The 18,061-nt window shown below is 55.3% G+C and overlaps 1 protein-coding gene across 1 annotated transcript in view; it reads right to left on the bottom strand.

Moving 5' to 3' along the window:
• Positions 1-8,993, bottom strand: part of TMEM132B (transmembrane protein 132B) — a 2,267,570-nt gene extending 2,258,577 nt beyond the window's left edge. The window contains exon 1 of the mRNA XM_069620122.1: positions 8,313-8,993. Within this exon, the coding sequence (XP_069476223.1) occupies positions 8,313-8,505 (193 nt within the window). The 5' untranslated portion in view covers positions 8,506-8,993. The remainder of the gene's footprint in view (positions 1-8,312) is intronic.
• Between the last annotated feature and the right edge of the window lie 9,068 nt (positions 8,994-18,061).

The following is an 18,061-nucleotide window of genomic DNA, read 5'->3' as shown; positions in this document are numbered from 1 at the left end:
CGAAGCCTGCAAGGCACAGGATCCTGCAGAGGCGCAGCCTGCAAGGTACAGGATCCTGCAGGGGGGCAGCCTGCAAGGTACAGGATCCTGCAGGGGAGCAGCCTGCAAGGCACAGGATCCTGCAGAGGCGCAGCCTGCAAGGCACAGGATCCTGCAGGGGGGCAGCCTGCAAGGTACAGCATCCTGCAGGGGAGCAGCTTGCAAGGGCGCAGCCTGCAAGGAATGGATCCTGTGGGGGCGCAGCGTGCAAGGAATGGATCCTGCAGGGGCGCAGCATGCAAGGCACAGGATCCTGCAAGGGGGCAGCCTGCAAGGCATGCATCCTGCAGGGGTGCAGCCTGCAAGGCATGGAACCTGCAGGAGCGCAGCCTGCAAGGCAGGGATCCTGCAGAGGTGCAGCTTGCAAGGCATGGATCCTGCAGGAGCGCAGAATGCAAGGCACAGGATCCTGCAGGGGGACAGCCTGCAAGGCACAGGATCCTGCAGGGGGCAGCCTGCAAGGCATGGATCCTGCAGAGGTGCAGCATGCAAGGCACAGGATCCTGCAGGGGGGCAGCCTGCAAGGCATGGATCCTGCAGGAGCACAGCATGCAAGGCATGGATCTTGCAGGGGCGCAGCCTGCAAGGCATGGATCCTGCAGAGGCGCAGCATGCAAGGCACAGGATCATGCAGGGGGGCAGCCTGCAAGGCACAGGATCCTGCAGGGGGCAGCCTGCAAGGCATGGATCCTGCAGAGGCGCAGCATGCAAGGCACAGGATCCTGCAGGGGGGCAGCCTGCAAGGCACAGGATCCTGCAGAGGCGCAGCCTGCAAGGCATGGATCCTGCAGGGGCGCAGCCTGCAAGGCATGGATCCTGCAGGAGCGCAGCCTGCAAGGCATGGATCCTGCAGAGGCGCAGCTTGCAAGGCATGGATCCTGCAGGAGCGCAGCAAGCAAGGCACAGGATCCTGCACGGGGCAGCCTGCAAGGCATGGATCCTGCAGGGGGGGCAGCCTGCAAGGCATGGATCCTGCAGGGGCGCATCCTGCAAGGCACAGAATCCTGCAGGGGTGCAGCCTGCAAGGCATGGATCCTGCCGGAGCGCAGCCTGCAAGGCATGGATCCAGCAGGGGGGCAGCCTGCAAGGCATGGATCCTGCAGGAGCGCAGCATGCAAGGCACAGGAACCTGCAGGGGGCAGCATGCAAGGCATGAATCCTGCAGGAGCGCAGCATGCAAGACACAGGACCCTGCAGGGGGCAGCCTGCAAGGTATGGATACTGGAGGGACGCAGCCTGCGAGGCACAGGCACAGTCTGCAAGGCATGGATGGTGCAGCCTGTACAGCGTGGATACTGCAGGGGCGCAGCCTGCAAGGCATGGATCATGCAGGGTTCAGCCTGCAAGGCAAGAATCCTGCAGGCGCGCAGCCTGGAGAGGCGCAGCCTGCAAGGCATGGATCCTGCAGGGGCATAGGATACACAGTGTTGATAATGAAGGGCGGAGCCTGCAAGGCATGGATCCTGCAGGGGCAAAGGCTGCCTGCACAGCGTTCATACTGGAGGGGCGCAGCCTGCAAGGCATGGATCCTGCAGGGGCACAGCCTGCAAGGCACGGATCCTGCAGGGGCGAAGGCTGCACAGCGTTGATACCGGAGGGTCACAGCCTGCAAGCCATGGATCATGCAGGGGCGCAGCCTGCAAGGCACAGAATCCTGCGGGGTGCAGCCTGCAAGGCATGGATCCTGCCAGAGCGCAGCCTGCAAGGCATGGATCCTGCAGGGGAGCAGCCTGCAAGGCATGGATCCTGAGGGGCGCAGCCGACAAGGCACAGGATCCTGCAGTGGCGCAGCCTGAAAGGCACAGGATCCTGCAGGGGCGCTGCTTGCAAGTCATGGATCCTGCAGGGGTGCAGCCTGCACAGCGTGGATACTGCAGGGGTGCAGCCTGCACGGCACAGGATCCTGCAGGGGCGCAGCCTGCACACCGTGGATACTGGAGGGGCGCAGCCTGCAAGGCAAGGATCCTGCAGGGGTGCAGCCTGCACAGCGTGGATACTGCAGGGGCGCAGCCTGCAAGGCATGGATCATGCAGGGCTCAGCCTGCAAGGCAAGGATCCTGCAGGCGCGCAGCCTGGAGAGGCGCAGCCTGCAAGGCATGGATCCTGCAGGGGCATAGGCTGCACAGTGTTGATAATGAAGGGCGGAGCCTGCAAGGCATGGATCCTGCAGGGGCAAAGGCTGCCTGCACAGCGTTCATACTGGAGGGGCGCAGCCTGCAAGGCATGGATCCTGCAGGGGCGAAGGCTGCACAGCGTTGATACTGGAGGGGCACAGCCTGCAAGCCATGGATCCTGCAGGGGCGCAGCCTGCAAGGCACAGAATCCTGCAGGGGTGCAGCCTGCAAGGCATTGATCCTGCCGGAGCGCAGCCTGCAAGGCATGGATCCTGCAGGGGAGCAGCCTGCAAGGCATGGATCCTGAGGGGCGCAGCCGGCAAGGCACAGGATCCTGCAGTGGCGCAGCCTGAAAGGCACAGGATCCTGCAGGGGCGCTGCCTGCAAGTCATAGATCCTGCAGGGGTGCAGCCTGCAAGGCAGAGGATCCTGCAGGGGCGCAGCCTGCAAGGCATGGATCCTGCAGGGGCACAGCATGCACAGCATGGATACTGGAGGGGCGCAGCCTGCAAGGCAGGGATCCTGCAGGGGTGCAGCCTGCACAGCGTGGATACTGCAGGGGTGCAGCCTGAAAGTTATGGATCCTTCAGGGCCACAACCTGAAAGGCACAGGATCCTGCAGGGGTGCAGCCTGCAGGAGCGCAGCCTGCTAGGCACAGGATCCTGCTGGGGCGCAGCCTGCAAGGCACAGGATCCTGCAGGGGCGCAGCCTGCAAGGCACAGGATCCTGCAGGGGCACAGCCTGCAAGGCATGGATCCTGCAGGGGCGCAGCCTGCAAGACATGGATCCCGCAGGGGTGCAGCCTGCACAGCGTGGATACTGGAGGGGCGCAGCCTGCAAGGCAGGGATCCTGCAGGGGCGCAGCCTGCAAGGCATAGATCCTGCAGGGGCGCAGCCTGCAAGGCATGGATCCTGCAGAGGCGCAGCATGCACAGCGTGGATACTGGAGGGGCGCAGCCTGCAAGGCAGGGATCCTACAGGGGCGCAGCCTGCAAGGCAGGGATCCTGCAGGGGCGCAGCCTGCAAGGCATGGATACTGGAGGGGCGCAGCCTGCAAGGCATGGATCCTGCAGGGGCACAGCATGCACAGCATGGATACTGGAGGGGCGCAACCTGCAAGGCATGGATCCTGCAGGGGCGCAGCCTGCAAGGCATGGATACTGGAGGGGCGCAACCTGCAAGGCATGGATCCTGCAGGGGTGCAGCCTGCAAGGGACAGGATCCTGCAGGGGCGCAGCCTGCAAGGCACAGGATCCTGCAGGGGCGCAGCCTGCAAGACATGGATCCTGCGGGGGCAGCCTGCAAGGCACAGGATCCTGCAGGGGTGCAGCCTGCAAGGCATGGATCCTCTAGGGGGGCTGCCTGCAGGGCACATGATCCTGCAGGGGCGCAGCCTGCAAGGCAGGGATCCTGCAGGGGCGCAGCCTGCAAGGCAGGGATCCTGCAGGGGCACAGCCTGCAAGGCATGGAGCCTGCAGGGGCGCAGCCTGCACAGCGTGAATACTGGAGGGGCACAGCATGCAAGGCAGGGATCCTGCAGGGGCGCAGCCTGCACCGCGTGGATACTGCAGGGGCGCAGCCTGCACAGCGTGGATCCTGAATGGGTGCAGCCTGCAAGGCATGGATACTGGGAGGAAGTGGGGCGCAGTCAAGAAGATGTTAGGCTCAGCATATGAGAAATACACTCTAGACAGCGTGCACATCAGGCTTGCCACGTGCACAGAGTACACAACCTCTCGTGCACCGGCCCTGCGGGGGCGGGGAGCTGATGCCCGCTCTGCCCGGGGTCCAGAAACGCACCCTTCCTTTCGGTTACAAATCCCCTCCGCTCCCTGACACTAGTATCGGGCGCCACCAGAAGATGGCTAACTCCACAGTGCCTGGCGTCTCCCCTTCTCCCCTGTGTGCTCTGTGCTCGGAGCACGGGGCATGTGCCGCCAAGTGCCAATGATAAGAGTCATGCGGGGTTCAGGGCAATGGGGTCTTCGCTTCGATTCTCTCTCCGACGAATGTAAAACCTCGCACCCCCTGAGCAAAGCCATGGCCCCCCAGTCCCATTCTCTGGCCACCGAATAGTGTAAAGTGCAAAGACCCGCACGCACCGCCGCCCCCGCTGCCCCCCGCCCAAAAGCCCAGGTGACGCGCGGCGTGTCTGCCCTGCCTCTGCCCACTTCTTGGGCAAATGTATGCATCCGTTTAGCCAACAAATGCTGCCAGTGCCAACCACCGGACTGGGCACCGCAGCTGCCCCGCCTCCACTCCTGCCCTGCAAGAGGGGCCCACCAAATCCAGTCTAAGTGACCGCCCCAGAGCCTAGAACTAGGGTCTGGATCCCGCGGTGCAAACCACAAGCCCAGGGAGTCCAGGAGCAGGCACAGCCCGAGGCGAGGGGTGGGGGCGCGGGGGACGACACACGCCTCCTGCCCACGGGAAGACTGCGGACACCGACTGCCCCACAGTCTACCATGACAACACCCCGGGCACACGGGGGCCAACAGCGCACAAGTGGCAAGCCCCACAGCGAGCATGCACAACACACACGAGACGTCTGTGACTTAAGGTGCCTAATGGCGTCGCGTGCATCATCAGGTCAACAATGCACCGCGAATTACTCAGCCTGCCCGAGGCCCGCGTGCACTGTGCAGAGCAAGACACAGAGCGAGGCCCGCGTGCACTGTGCAGAGCAAGACACAGAGCGAGGCCCGCGTGCACTGTGCAGAGCAAGACACAGAGCGAGGCCCGCGTGCACTGGACACAGAGCGAGGCCCGCGTGCACTGTGCAGAGCAAGACACAGAGCGAGGCCCGCGTGCACTGTGCAGAGCAAGACACAGAGCGAGGCCCGCGTGCACTGTGCAGAGCAAGACACAGAGCGAGGCCCGCGCGCACTGTGCAGAGCAAGACACAGAGCGAGGCCCGCGAAGGGTGCACCGTGCATTGTACAGAGACAAGCGCATGGTGCACCGAGCATTGTACAGAGCGAGGCCAGATGAGGGTGCACCGAGCATTGTACAGAGCGAGGCCAGATGAGGGTGCACCGAGCATTGTACAGAGCGAGGCCAGATGAGGGTACACCGTGCATTGTACAGAGAGAGGCCAGATGAGGGTGCACCGAGCATTGTACAGAGCGAGGCCAGATGAGGGTGCACCGTGCATTGTACAGAGAGAGGCCAGCGCATGATGCACCGTACATTGTACAGAGCGAGGTCAGCGCATGGTGCACCGAGCATTGTACAGAGCGAGGCCAGATGAGGGTGCACCGTGCATTGTACAGAGCGAGGCCAGATGAGGGTGCACCGAGCATTGTACAGAGCGAGGCCAGATGAGGGTGCACCGTGCATTGTACAGAGCGAGGCCAGATGAGGGTGCACCGAGCATTGTACAGAGCGAGGCCAGATGAGGGTGGACCGAGCATTGTACAGAGCGAGGCCAGATGAGGGTGCACCGTGCATTGTACAGAGGATGCCAGCGCATGATGCACCGTGCATTGTATAGAGCGAGGCCAGCGCATGATGCACCATGCATTGTACAGAGAGAGGCCATCTCAGGGTGCACCGAGCATTGTACAGAGCGAGGCCAGATGAGGGTGCACCATGCATTGTACAGAGCGAGGCCAGATGAGGGTGCACCGTGCATTGTACAGAGCGAGGCCAGCGCATGATGCACAGTGCATTGTACAGAGCGAGGCCAGCGCATGATGCACAGTGCATTGTACAGAGCGAGGCCTGCGCATGATGTGCCGTGCATTGTACAGAGCGAGGCCAGATGAGGGTGCACCGACCATTGTATAGAGCGAGGTCCGCAAAGGGTGCACCGTGCATTGTACAGAGCGAGGCCAGATGAGGGTGCACCGTGCATTGTACAGAGCTAGGCCAGCGCATGATGCACCGTGCATTGTACAGAGTGAGGCCAGCGCATGATGCACCGTGCATTGTACAGAGCGAGGCCAGATGAGGGTGCACCGTGCATTGTACAGAGCGAGGCCAGATAAGGGTGCACCGTGCATTGTAGAGAGGAGGGCAGCGCATGATGCACCGTGCATTGTACAGAGCGAGGCCAGCTCAGGGTGCACGGTGCATTGTGCAGAGGGAAGCCATGGCAGGGTGCATTACTTCGATTGAGCATACACGCAGCACTGGTCAATGGGCGTCTCTTGCCGGGTCGAAATCCGACATCAGGCGCCCCCAGATCTCGAACCGGGGCCCGTCCTGCCCCAGCCCTGTCCTACTCGCGCGTTTCATAGAAAGAAAAAAAAGTCATTCCCAAACTCTAAAATGCTGCTTAAACTTGCATTCACTAGTTGCCTTTGAAATGTGTTTCTTTTTATATTGGTCTAACACACCTTTTTTTAAAAATTGTATACGGTTTATAAAAATCTTTACAACATAAACAAAACACAAAGAAAAACATTCCAATAAATAAAAACACAAAATAATTAACACATTCGACACAAATACCCTATCATTTAAGTGCCGCTTCCTTTCTGTTTTATCGCTGGTTATATTAGTAAAGATGTTATATGCTTGTCAAACTGGTGAATCGCATACATGTTCCTGTTGTGCTGACAGCAGTTATTGGGAAATTAAACTGCCCTGGCCAAGCACATGTTATAGCACTTGTTTTTTATAAGAAATTGCAAAAAGTCATGCGATTAGCAACCCGTGTTTAATATATAACATCTCAGTAACAGTCTCTCAACCTGCTGAGCTTCCTTGGTACTGTAGAGCGAGTCTATGGATCCCTTGTGTATTAAACATCACTGCAGTACCAGCAATATTTAGGATGCACCACTGCCATGGAAGTGATTCCAGTGGAATTGGGGCACAGTGTGGAGTTTGGAAAGAAGCAGCATGGCAGAAATTGCCTCATTTTAAAACTATAATTTCAAATGTTTCCTTTGAGCGGAATTCAACTGCCAGCTCCACCACCTCAGAACTCGGCCCCTCCTCCAAACTGAACCCCCACGCTGGCCCTTGTGGGAGCCCCCTTTACACGTGTGCCATTCCCACCCCTGCACACACCTTCGACTGGTTTCAGCAGTTCTGAAATCTGTGCTTTTGATATAAACACGGCCTTTCCGGGCAGTTTAGAGTAGCCAATGAGCAGGCCCCCCTACACCCCCGCTGGGGTCTCTCTGCCCATCGCATTCAGGGCGCGCGGACCATGGAGTGCGGCTGGGGGTCGAGAAGGGTGGGCAGTCTGCGTGATGGGGTTCCGCTGCATGTCGTTGTGCTTTGGGGTTGCGTTCTATGTGAGGGTACGTGCGGTGGGGTCGTGTGCTGGATTTGTTACGCTGGGGATCGGGGGGCATTTGCCCCCAGTTGCACCGAAGCAGAGAGGAGCCCACAGGGGCAAGTGCACCTGAGGAGGGGGCCGGGACTGGCGGTCAGAAGGTGAGCCAAGGGAAGGTGCAGGGAGCGGGTAGACGCCGGGGCAGGAAGGGGGCGTGTACCGGGAAAGGGCGCTATCAGGGCTCAGGGGGCAATAAACTGGCAAGCGCTGAGAAAATGGCAGTGAGCAGGCAAGGCGCTAAGACAGAGGGCTGACACGGATCAGGCTGGGGGCAGGGAGGAGGCCGGCGGGAAATGGGGCAGGAGGTGGGATGAGGCAGGAGCAGACAGGCCCCAGGGCATTAGGCAGGCATGGGCAGGAAGCAGGCAGGCGCCGGGGCAGGAGGTGGGATGAGGCAGGGAGCGGGCAGGCATGGGCAGGAAGCGGGCAGGCGCCGGGGCAGGGTGTGGGATGAGGCAGGGAGCGGGCAGGCATGGGCAGGAAGCGGGCAGGCGCCGGGCAGGAAGAGGTCCTGTACTGGGAAATGGTGCAGCCGGACGCAGGAGCAACAGGCAGGCAGGTGGGTGATGGGTCGGGGAAAGGCGCAGGCAGAGCGAGGCAGGGAGCAGGCCGGAGCTGGGGCAATGGACAGGCGGGCTCTGGGACACCGTGCGGGCAGGTGAAGGGCAGAAAACTCGGAACAGGAGTCGGGCCAGTACTGATAAAGGGCACGTGTGGGTACGGGGCAGTAAGCAGGCAAACACCGGTGCAGTACAATCCCAATCAGAGAGCCCCCTCCTGTTACCCCAGTCATCAGCAACGCTACCAGTACGGTGCCCCCTGACCCGGCTAGGGGGGCGCAAGACAGTGCAGAACAGACGGCTCCTACCTGCGCACATCAGGGCCGCCAGCAGCAGGTGCATGAACCGGCAGCCGGGCATCCTCCCGCCTCTCACATTCCATGGACCCATCCCGGCGTCTCCGGCGGATTCCCGGCTCCGCCGGTAAAACTTGCCAGCAGGTGTCCGTCCAGGGGGGCGCAGGAGGGGGGCTTCCGAGCTCATCCCCTCTCTGGTCCGCATCTGGTCTGGCTTAGCTGATCCTGGAAAGTCCGGGACCCCCGACCCGGTACCCCAAGAGAAAGGGTAGACATCAGTGCCCCCAAACCCGAAGTCTGCAGCTGCCCAAAGTCCCTGAGGAGGGTGTCAGAGCCGTGATGCCCCCGAGGGGGCTGTCATATCCCCACCCCCGCATGCACAGCCGGCGGTGAGGGGGCCTCTCCAAGGTTGAAGGGGGTCCCAGAGTCCCCTGACCTGGTCCTGCTGAGCGATCCCAGCGCCCCCAGCCGGAACTTCCAAGGTGGTTAGTGAGCCCCCAGCAGGGACCCACAGAGGGGTGTCAGAGCCCCCCAGCTCTCCAGGGGTGTCAAGCCCTGCATTCCTGTCCGAGTCACGTGCGCTGACGGGGTCTCGGGGGGCGCCGCAGCTTCCTTCAGCCCCAGACACTCCAGGTTACTTCTGCGCGCCGCGTCCTTCCTCTCTCCACATCGTCTCCTCGTCCCATCCCGGACTGAGGGAGCCCCGAGTGAGGAGCAGCCCAGCACCCTCCGAGGGTGAGGGCGCGGGGGTGCAGCTGCGCGGGCCGCTGCTGCCACCTGCCGGCCCGCGCTGGTACTGCAGCCCGAGCCGACGGCTGGACGGGGCGCACCTGCCGCTGATTCTGCACTGCCCCCCCCCCCCGCACACCACCCACAGCCCCCGCCCTCCTCCTCCCCCGACACAATATCACATAGCAATAATAGCGCCGCCTGTCCTCCCCGCGGCGCTGTATCTCGACACCTTATGACGCCCCCCTTTATTTTAAGTCATCATTTCAGAAGATATCTCATTAAAGACATAAGTCCCGGCATTAGAGCCACGTGCCCCGACAGCCGCTTTCTGGAGTGACTTTCACCACAGGTTCGTGGGCTACGGGGGCTCCCGAGAGCTCCACGAGTGACAGGCACTTCCGGCGTCCAAGAAAAAGTGGCCACGCGTAGGCATTAACACCCGTCCCTCAAAGCGCTTCCTCAATCACAGACGGGGTTCGCCCTGGCCGTGGAGGCTTTCACCAGCAGCAGGTGGACATGGAAAGGGAATCCGCCGCATAAGGTCACACCTTCACTGGTGCGGGGGATCTGGGGGGGGTCCTGCAGCGAAGCAGGGAGCCCGCACCGGCCCCCTCCAGCGGTTCGAGCACCAGCCTTGCTCTGGGGGCCCCACTGAAACCCCGGGCTCAGAGCGGGGGTGACATCATCGTGCACAGAGAGGGTCGTTATAGGGCAGAATGTGTGCCCCCTGTAGCGTGTCCCTTTCCTGGGCCCCCACTCGCAGCCGGATTAATGCTTCCCTGATATATGAAAACCTACAAAACACCGGCAGTGGCCCTGCCCCGGCCGGTAATATGCAGCCTATACAGGGCCTATAGAATGCAGCCTAAACAGGGCCTACAGTATGCAGCCTATACAGGGCCTATATGCAGCCTATACAGGGCCTATAATATGCAGCCTATACAGGACCTATAGTATGAAGCCTATACAGGGCATATAGTATGAAGACTATAAAGGGCCTATTTGTAGCCTATACAGGGCCTATAGTATGCAGCCTATACAGGACCTATATGAAGCCTATACAGGGCCTATAAAATGCAGCCTATTCAGGACCTATAGTATGAAGACTATATAGGGCCTATATGCAGCCTATACAGAGCCTAGAGTATGCAACCTATACAGGGCATATATGCAGCCTATGCCGGGTCTATAATTTGCAGCCTATACAGGGCCTATATGCAGCCTACACAGGGCCTATATGCAGCCTCTGCATGGTCAATAATAAGCAGCCTATTCAGGGTCGATAATGTGCAGTCTATACAGGGACTATAATATGCACCCTATGTAGGGTCTATATGCAGCCTATACAGGGCCTATATGTAGCCTATTCAGGGCACACAGGGCCTATATGCAGCCTATAAAGCGTCTATATGCATCCTTTACAGGGCCAATAAGATGCAGTATATACAGGGCCTATATGCAGCCTATGCAGGGCCTATAATTTTCAGCCTATACGGGACCTATAACATGCAGCCTATACAGGCCCTATAATATGCAGCCAATGCAGGTCCTATAACATGCATCCTATACAGGGCCTATATGCAACCTATTCAGGGCCTCGGTGCAGGCTATACAAGGTCCCATGTAGCATATACAGGGCCTATAAAATGCAGCCTGTACAGGGCCAATATGCAGCCTATAAAGGACCTATATGCTGCCTAGAAAGGGCCCATATGCAGCGTAGACAGGGCCTATATGCACCCTATACAGGGCCTATATGCAGCCTATGCAGGGCCTATAACATATATGCAGCCTAAACTGGGCCTATATACAGCCTATGCAGAGCCTCTATGCAGCCTATAGAGGGCCTTTATACAGCCTAGACAAGGCCTATATGCAGCCTATACAGGGCCTTTATGCACACTAGACAGGGCCTCTATGCAGCCTATGCAGGACCTATATGCAGCCTAGACAGGGCCTATATGCAGCCTATGCAGGCATAGACAGGGCCTGTGTTCAGCCTGTACAAGGCCTATATGCAGCCTATACAGGACCTATATGCAGCCTATAGAGGGCCTATGGGCAGCCTGTAGAGGGCCTCTATGCACCCTAGACAGGGCATCTATGCAGCCTATGCAGGGCCTATATGCAACCTATGCAGGGCCTATATGCAGCCTATACAGGGCCTGTGGGCAGCCTATACAGGCATATAGTCTGCCTAGACAGAGCCTATATGCAGCCTATATGCAGCCAGTACAGGGCACATATGCAGCCTAGACAGGGCCTACATGCAGCCTACACAGGCTATATGCAGCCTGTACAGGGCATATATGCAACCTAGACAGGGCCTATATGCGGCCTATGCAGGGTCTATAGGCAGCCTATACAGGACCTATATGCAGCCTAGACAGGGCCTATATGCAGCCTACACAGGCCTATATGCAGCCTGTACAGGGCCTATATGCAACTTAGACAGGGCCTATATGTGGCCTATACAGGGTCTATAGACAGCCTATACAGGACCTATATGCAGCCTAGACAGTGCCTATATGCAGCCTAGACAGGGCATATATGCAGCCTACACAGGCCTATATGCAGCCTGTACAGGGCCTATATGCAACCTATACAGGGCCTATATGTGGCCTATGCAGGGTCTATAGGCAGCCTATACAGGACTTATATGCAGCCTAGACAGGGCCTATATGCAGCCTCGACAGGGCCTATATGCAGCCTACACAGGCCTATATGCAGCCTGTACAGGGATATATGCAGCCTATGCAGGGCCTATAACATATATGCAGCCTATACAGGGCCTATACACAGCCTATACAGGGTCTATAGGCAGCCTATACAGGACTTCTCAACCCTTGGCTTACTTCTGCCCATCTGATGGTGTCGGCACTTCTTGACCCTTGGCTACTTCTGCCCATCTGATGGTGGTGGCACTTCTCAACCCTTCGCTACTCCTGCCCATCTGATGGTGGCAGCACTTCTCCTTGGCTACTCCTGTCCATCTGATGGTGGTGGCACTTCTCCTTGGCTACTCCTGCCCATCTGATGGTGGCGGCACTTCTGCTTGGCTACTCCTGTCCATTTGATGGTGGCGGCACTTCTCAACCCTTGGCTTACTTCTGCCCATCTGATGGTGACAGCATTTCTCGACCCTTGGCTACTTCTGCCCATCTGATGGTGGCGTCACTTCATGACCCTTATCTACGTCTGTCCATCTGATGGTGGCAGCACTTCTACACCCTTGGCTTACTTCTGCCCATCTGATGGTGGTGGCACTTCTCAACCCTTGGCTACTTCTGCCCATCTGATGGTGGCAGCATTTCTCGACCCTTGGCTACTTCTGCCCATCTGATGGTGGCAGTATTTCTCCACCCTTATCTACTTCTGTCCATCTGATGGTGGAGGCACTTCTTGACCCTTGGCTACTTCTGCCCATCTGATGGTGGCGGTACTTCTCCACCCTTGGCTACTTCTGTCCATCTGATGGTGGAGGCTCCTCTAAACCCTTGGCTAATTCTGTCCATCTGATGATGGCGGCACTTCTCCACCCTTGGCTTACTTCTGCCCATCTGATGGTGGTGGCACTTCTCAACCCATGGCTTACTTCTGCCCATCTGATGTTGATGGCACTTCTCAACCCTTCGCTACTCCTGTCCATCTGATGGTGGTGGCACTTCTCAACCCTTGGCTTACTTCTGCCCATCTGATGGTGGTGGCACTTCTCAACCCTTGGCTTACTTCTGCCCATCTGATGGTAGCGGCACTTCTCGACCCTTGGCTACTTCTGCCCATCTGATGGTGGCAGCACTTCTCGACCCTTGGCTACTTCTGCCCATCTGATGGTGGCAGCATTCCTACACCCTTGGCTTACTTCTGCCCATCTGATGGTGGTGGCACTTCTCAACCCTTGGCTTACTTCTGCCCATCTGATGGTGGTGGCACTTCTCAACCCTTGGCTTACTTCTGCCCATCTGATGGTGGCGGCACTTCTCGACCCTTAGCTACTTCTGCCCATCTGATGTTGGCAGCACTTCTCGACCCTTGGCTACTTCTGCCCATCTGATGGTGGCAGCATTTCTCCACCCTTGGATACTTCTGCCCATCTGATGGTGGCATCACTTCTTGACCCTTGGCTACTTCTGTGCAGCTGATGGTGGCATCACTTCTTGACCCTTGGCTACTTCTGTGCAGCTGATGGTAGCGGCACTTCTACACCCTTGGCTTACTTCTGCCCATCTGATGGTGGTGGCACTTCTCAACCCTCAGCTACTTCTGCCCATCTGATGGTGGCAGTATTTCTCCACCCTTAGCTACTTCTGCCCATCTGATGGTGGCGTCACTTCTTGACCCTTATCTACTTCTGTCCATCTGATGGTGGTGGCACTTCTACACCCTTGGCTTACTTCTGCCCATCTGATGGTGGTGGCACTTCTCAACCTTTGGCTACTTCTGCCCATCTGATGGTGGCGTCACTTCTTGACCCTTATCTACTTCTGTCCATTCGATGGTGGTGACACTTCTCTACCCTTGGCTACTTCTGCCCATCTGATGGTGGCGGCACTTCTCCACCCTTGGCTACTTCTGTCCATCTTATAGTGGCAGCACTTCTCCACCCTTGGCTACTTCTGTCCATCTGATGGTGGCGGCTCCTCTCGACCCTTGGCTACTTCTGTCCATCTGATTATGGCGGCACTTCTCCACCCTTAGCTTACTTCTGGATGCACTGTAGTCGCAGTCTTGGAGCCGTCGGAGGAGCTTGGCTGTGCGGGAATTGGGATGTCCCTGGAGCGGATGCCTGCGAGTGGCGGTCAATAGTTGGCCCCCATGTTTATGGGGCACTCAGGCTTGTAGGGTCTGAATATGCCGTAGCTTGATGTGGCTGCGGGACCCTGTGTGTCCACAAACGAGTGATTAGTTCGCCCAGGATGCGGGTGCCGACTGCAGGAGCCGGCGTACATACAGCGAAGAACGGAGCTGTATCATGGGCAAACTAATCACTCATTTGTGGACACACAGGGTCCCGCAGCCACATCAAGCTATTCACCTGTAGGAACCTCCTCCAACAGTTTGAAAGGGTATGCTGCATAGTTCTCTCAGCTCCCTGATTACCCCGACTGGAAGAATCACTATTCTCTGACTTCCGTCCAGGGGAGACCAAATCGAGGCCCATGAAGAAGGCCACGGGGCCACATCATTTTGAGGGCATAATTCCCCCAATCCTGCTTCATAATTCGAGCTGTTTCCAGACATTGACCAACGACCAGGTCCCCTTTTTTCCTAGGAGTCAATAACAATATATTCAGTGTCAGGAAGGAAAAAATGTCCTTTCTTTGATTCATGATTTTGACTCCATGCACTTTATACAGTTGGTTGCCTTGTGTAAAAACAATACACTATGTTTCTCTGCATGCATTGCACATTTAGGCAAACCACTAATGATTATGTATTTGTATGTTTTGTCTGTTAAGTTTCTTTAAGCATTTGCTACCTTTCCTTGATGTATTTGTTAAACAAGATGAATGTGTTTTGATTTATATGTACACAAAAAAAACTAAAAAGTATCATGTTAAACTGAATGTAGAAAAATGTTCTCTACACCTACTAACACTGGCTAAATAAAAAGCTACAGTGTAACCTTTAAGGGCTTAACTGCTCGTCTTCTTGATTACGTATGAGAGTTAGCTTAATGAAACGGCTTCTGTCATACCAAGCATGCTGAATAATCCAGCCTTTACAGAAATGTATATGTAAAGTGACCAAAAGCAAGTGGTAGGACTAACTTTGTCTGACAGAATAGTTACGAAATTGAAAACTATAATTCCCGAAAAGAGAATTATTTGGGACAAGCTTACTGCCTGTGTCCAAGGGAAGTCTGATGGTGCTACCGAGTTCTTTAATCGGTTCAAACAGGTATTTTCAGATTCCAGTGGACAAGACTTAGGCACAGAGTCTGGGAAAAGATTATTTGTAGATACATTTGTGCGTGGATTGCTGCCTGACATCCAGTCGCAAATTATGTCCTCCAAGAGCGCCTCGCAAGCGAAGTCTCAGTCAGAAGTATTGCACATGGCTCAGTACTATGAGAATCGTGTCAATAACGAATAAGAAAGAGTTAAAAAGAGAAAAGGTGATTTGAAGACAAAAGTACTATTGCAGCAAATTGTTAGAGGCCCTCGAGGAGGTAGTACGCAAATTAGAGGTCAGTATGTTCCACAGGGTAATGCACCCTTGGGTCCTGAAAACATTAACCAGTGTGCTTATTGTAGTCAAGAGGGTCATTGGCGTGCACAATTCCCGATCCTCTGACAGAGGTCAAATAACACATTTGGAAATATGGGTAGACGATCCAGAGTCCGCCCAGGTGTAGGGGGTCCTGGTATAGGTCAGTTTTCGCAGGATTCACAGCAACCTTTTTCGCAATTCCTTTTCGTTTCATAATTGATCTACGTGCCACCAATAAGATCGTTGCTCCACAATTTCCAATTGTGCCTGATGTGACGACAATATTAACTATTATCCCGGCTTCAGCTACTCACTTTAGTGTCATGGATCTAAAGAATGCTTTCTTTAGTATTCCTATACACAAAGACAGTAGATACTTTTTCGCGTTCACTTAGGGGACGTTTGTTTACCTTCACCCGTGCACCGCAAGGTTACACGGAAAGTCCTAGTATCTTTAGTAGGGCTTTGAAAGAGCAGCTTGATACCCTTGAGTTGCCCTCTACTTGTAAACTGCTTCAATATGTCGACAACCTACTTTTAGCTGCTGACTCAGAGAGCGCTTGTAAGGAGGGCACTGTGTTGTTACTTATTAACCTGGCTAAACATGGACATAAAGCTTTGCTTAAAAAATGTCAATATTGTTGTCAGGAGGTCACCTATTTAGGCTATCTCCTGTCAAAGGAGGGAAGAAGGTTGATACCTGTAAGAATAAAACTCATTTCTAGCATGTCTGTCCCAAATACGCAGAAAGAAGTTAGAGCCTTCATAGGAATGGTGAAAAAGTATATTCGCCACACACTTGAAAAAATGTGCCACACTTGTATTAGGTAACTGATTGTTGTATTTATGTAGTTAGAGTCACTAACATAAATTGATCAACGATGCCCTTTCAAGATGCCCTTTCAAGATGACACGTGTTTTGACACACCAGTGTCTTTTTCAAATCAGGGCTGATAGCTATGTTCCAAAAAAGATTAATTCCGTCTGAATGGTTTATTACGAACAGCTACTTGGCGCATGGGTATAAGTTAAGTTGGCACCACAAAACCTCAAAAACCAAGCCTTGATAGGAATGGCTTCTTACTGCAGGCAGTGGATCCTCAATTTTTCACTAGTGCTCAAACCAATGTTGGCTTTGACGAAGAAGGGCATTTCTTCGCCATTGCCATGGGACTTGGTACACCAGCAATCATTCGATTTGCTCAAGACTGCACTGTGTTCGGCACCGGTTTTGGGCACACAAAACTATGAAAAGGCCTTTGTGTTGTTTGTGCATGAATGTGATGGATGTGCTTTGGCTGTATTAAGGCAGGAACATGGAGGGAAGAATAGGTCGTGCGGTTACTTTTCTTCCGCCCTTGATCCTGTAGCATGCGCTTTGCCAAGATGTTTACGAGCTGTCGCTGCTGCTGCTGCGTCTGTAAAACAGAGCGAGGGAATGGTCTTAGGCCATCCTTTAACCCTAATGGTACCTCACTCTGTAGATGTTCTACTGAACAGAACTCAAACGCAACACCTCACCTCCGCACGATTAACAAGATATGAATTGATCTTGTTTTCGCCACACATACAAATCAAGAGGTGTTGTGTTCTTAATCCGGCTGAACTTTTACCTTTCCTGCAAGGTACTGCTTGCAGTGACGAAGATTCACATGATTGCCTTTACATTACCGAACAAGAGACAAAGGGTAGAATCGATCTGAATGATACTCCTTTGAACAATCCACTAGGGGAGCTGTTTGGCAATGGTTCCTGCTTCAAACTCCCGGATGGTACATCCACAGCTGCTTATGCAATCACTACATTAAGCACGGTCATGGAAACCAAGAGAATTACGCATAACTCCACGCAGGCCGCAGAGATTATAGCATTGACCCGAGCTTGTGAATGTTCCGAAGGGCTTACAGTACATATATACACTGACAGTCAGTATGCCTTTGGGGTGGTTCACAACTTTGGGAGGCTTTGGTCAGAAAGAGGGTTCTTAACTTCACATGGTACAAAAATCCAGCATGGCTCCTTGATAGTACAGCTACTCTCAGCGCTTGCACTGTTACGCTCACCTGACTCACACGGAGGCGCTGGCCAGGATCGTGCTGCTGTGACCTCTTCTAAGGTGTTGCGCGGGGCTCAGAAGATGGACTGGACCGGACTCCCAACTCCTGCTTGTCCGGCTTGCAAAAGTATCCTTCTGTAGGCGAGAATAAGGGATTAAATGTCTGCGGGGAATGCTACCAGCCTCCCCCTCCCCCCCTCACACTCCTCGAAACCCTTCTGTGCTTCCCGTGGCGTCTCACCTTAGGGTCTTGAAGGGCGAGCTCTGCTTCCTGCTTCTGATGCAGGGGTGCGTTGGTATCCAGTTACTTCACTGGATTCTTGGTTGTATGAGAACCAAACTTGCTTGGCTTCCAGGTAAGTTCCTTGAAAGGTTCCCCTTTTGTCCTTGCATCAATATGCTAATGTCAATGTCTTTTTCCCCATAGGGGCCAGGGTACGGAATGCCGGGGAAAAGGCACCGACCCGAGATGCGAGGTGCAATCCCTGTAGAAATCAGGTAAGTCTTGATGAGCATTTTTGGGTAATGTCTTTTCATTTGCTCATTGACGCTAATGTCTTTTTCCCCATAGGGGCCGGGGTCCGGAAACGCCTGGATGCGGTGCGGACCCGAAATGAAAAGGGAATGACCCAACAGGTAAGTCTTAACATGGAGGTTTAGGTTTCCTCATTCCCTTCTCTCTCTCACCTTTGCTCTTGTCTTTTTCTCCCTAGGCGTGGAAGCGTGGCTGCGAATCCGGGTGATCGCTGCTGAACATGGA

This window comes from Ambystoma mexicanum, chromosome 10 (genome assembly GCF_040938575.1).
Source record: "Ambystoma mexicanum isolate Mex_15411 chromosome 10, UKY_AmexF1_1, whole genome shotgun sequence".
Lineage (NCBI taxonomy): Eukaryota > Metazoa > Chordata > Amphibia > Caudata > Ambystomatidae > Ambystoma > Ambystoma mexicanum.
Note: the sequence above shows the minus strand (reverse complement) of the source record. Positions and strands in the feature narration are given on the sequence as shown.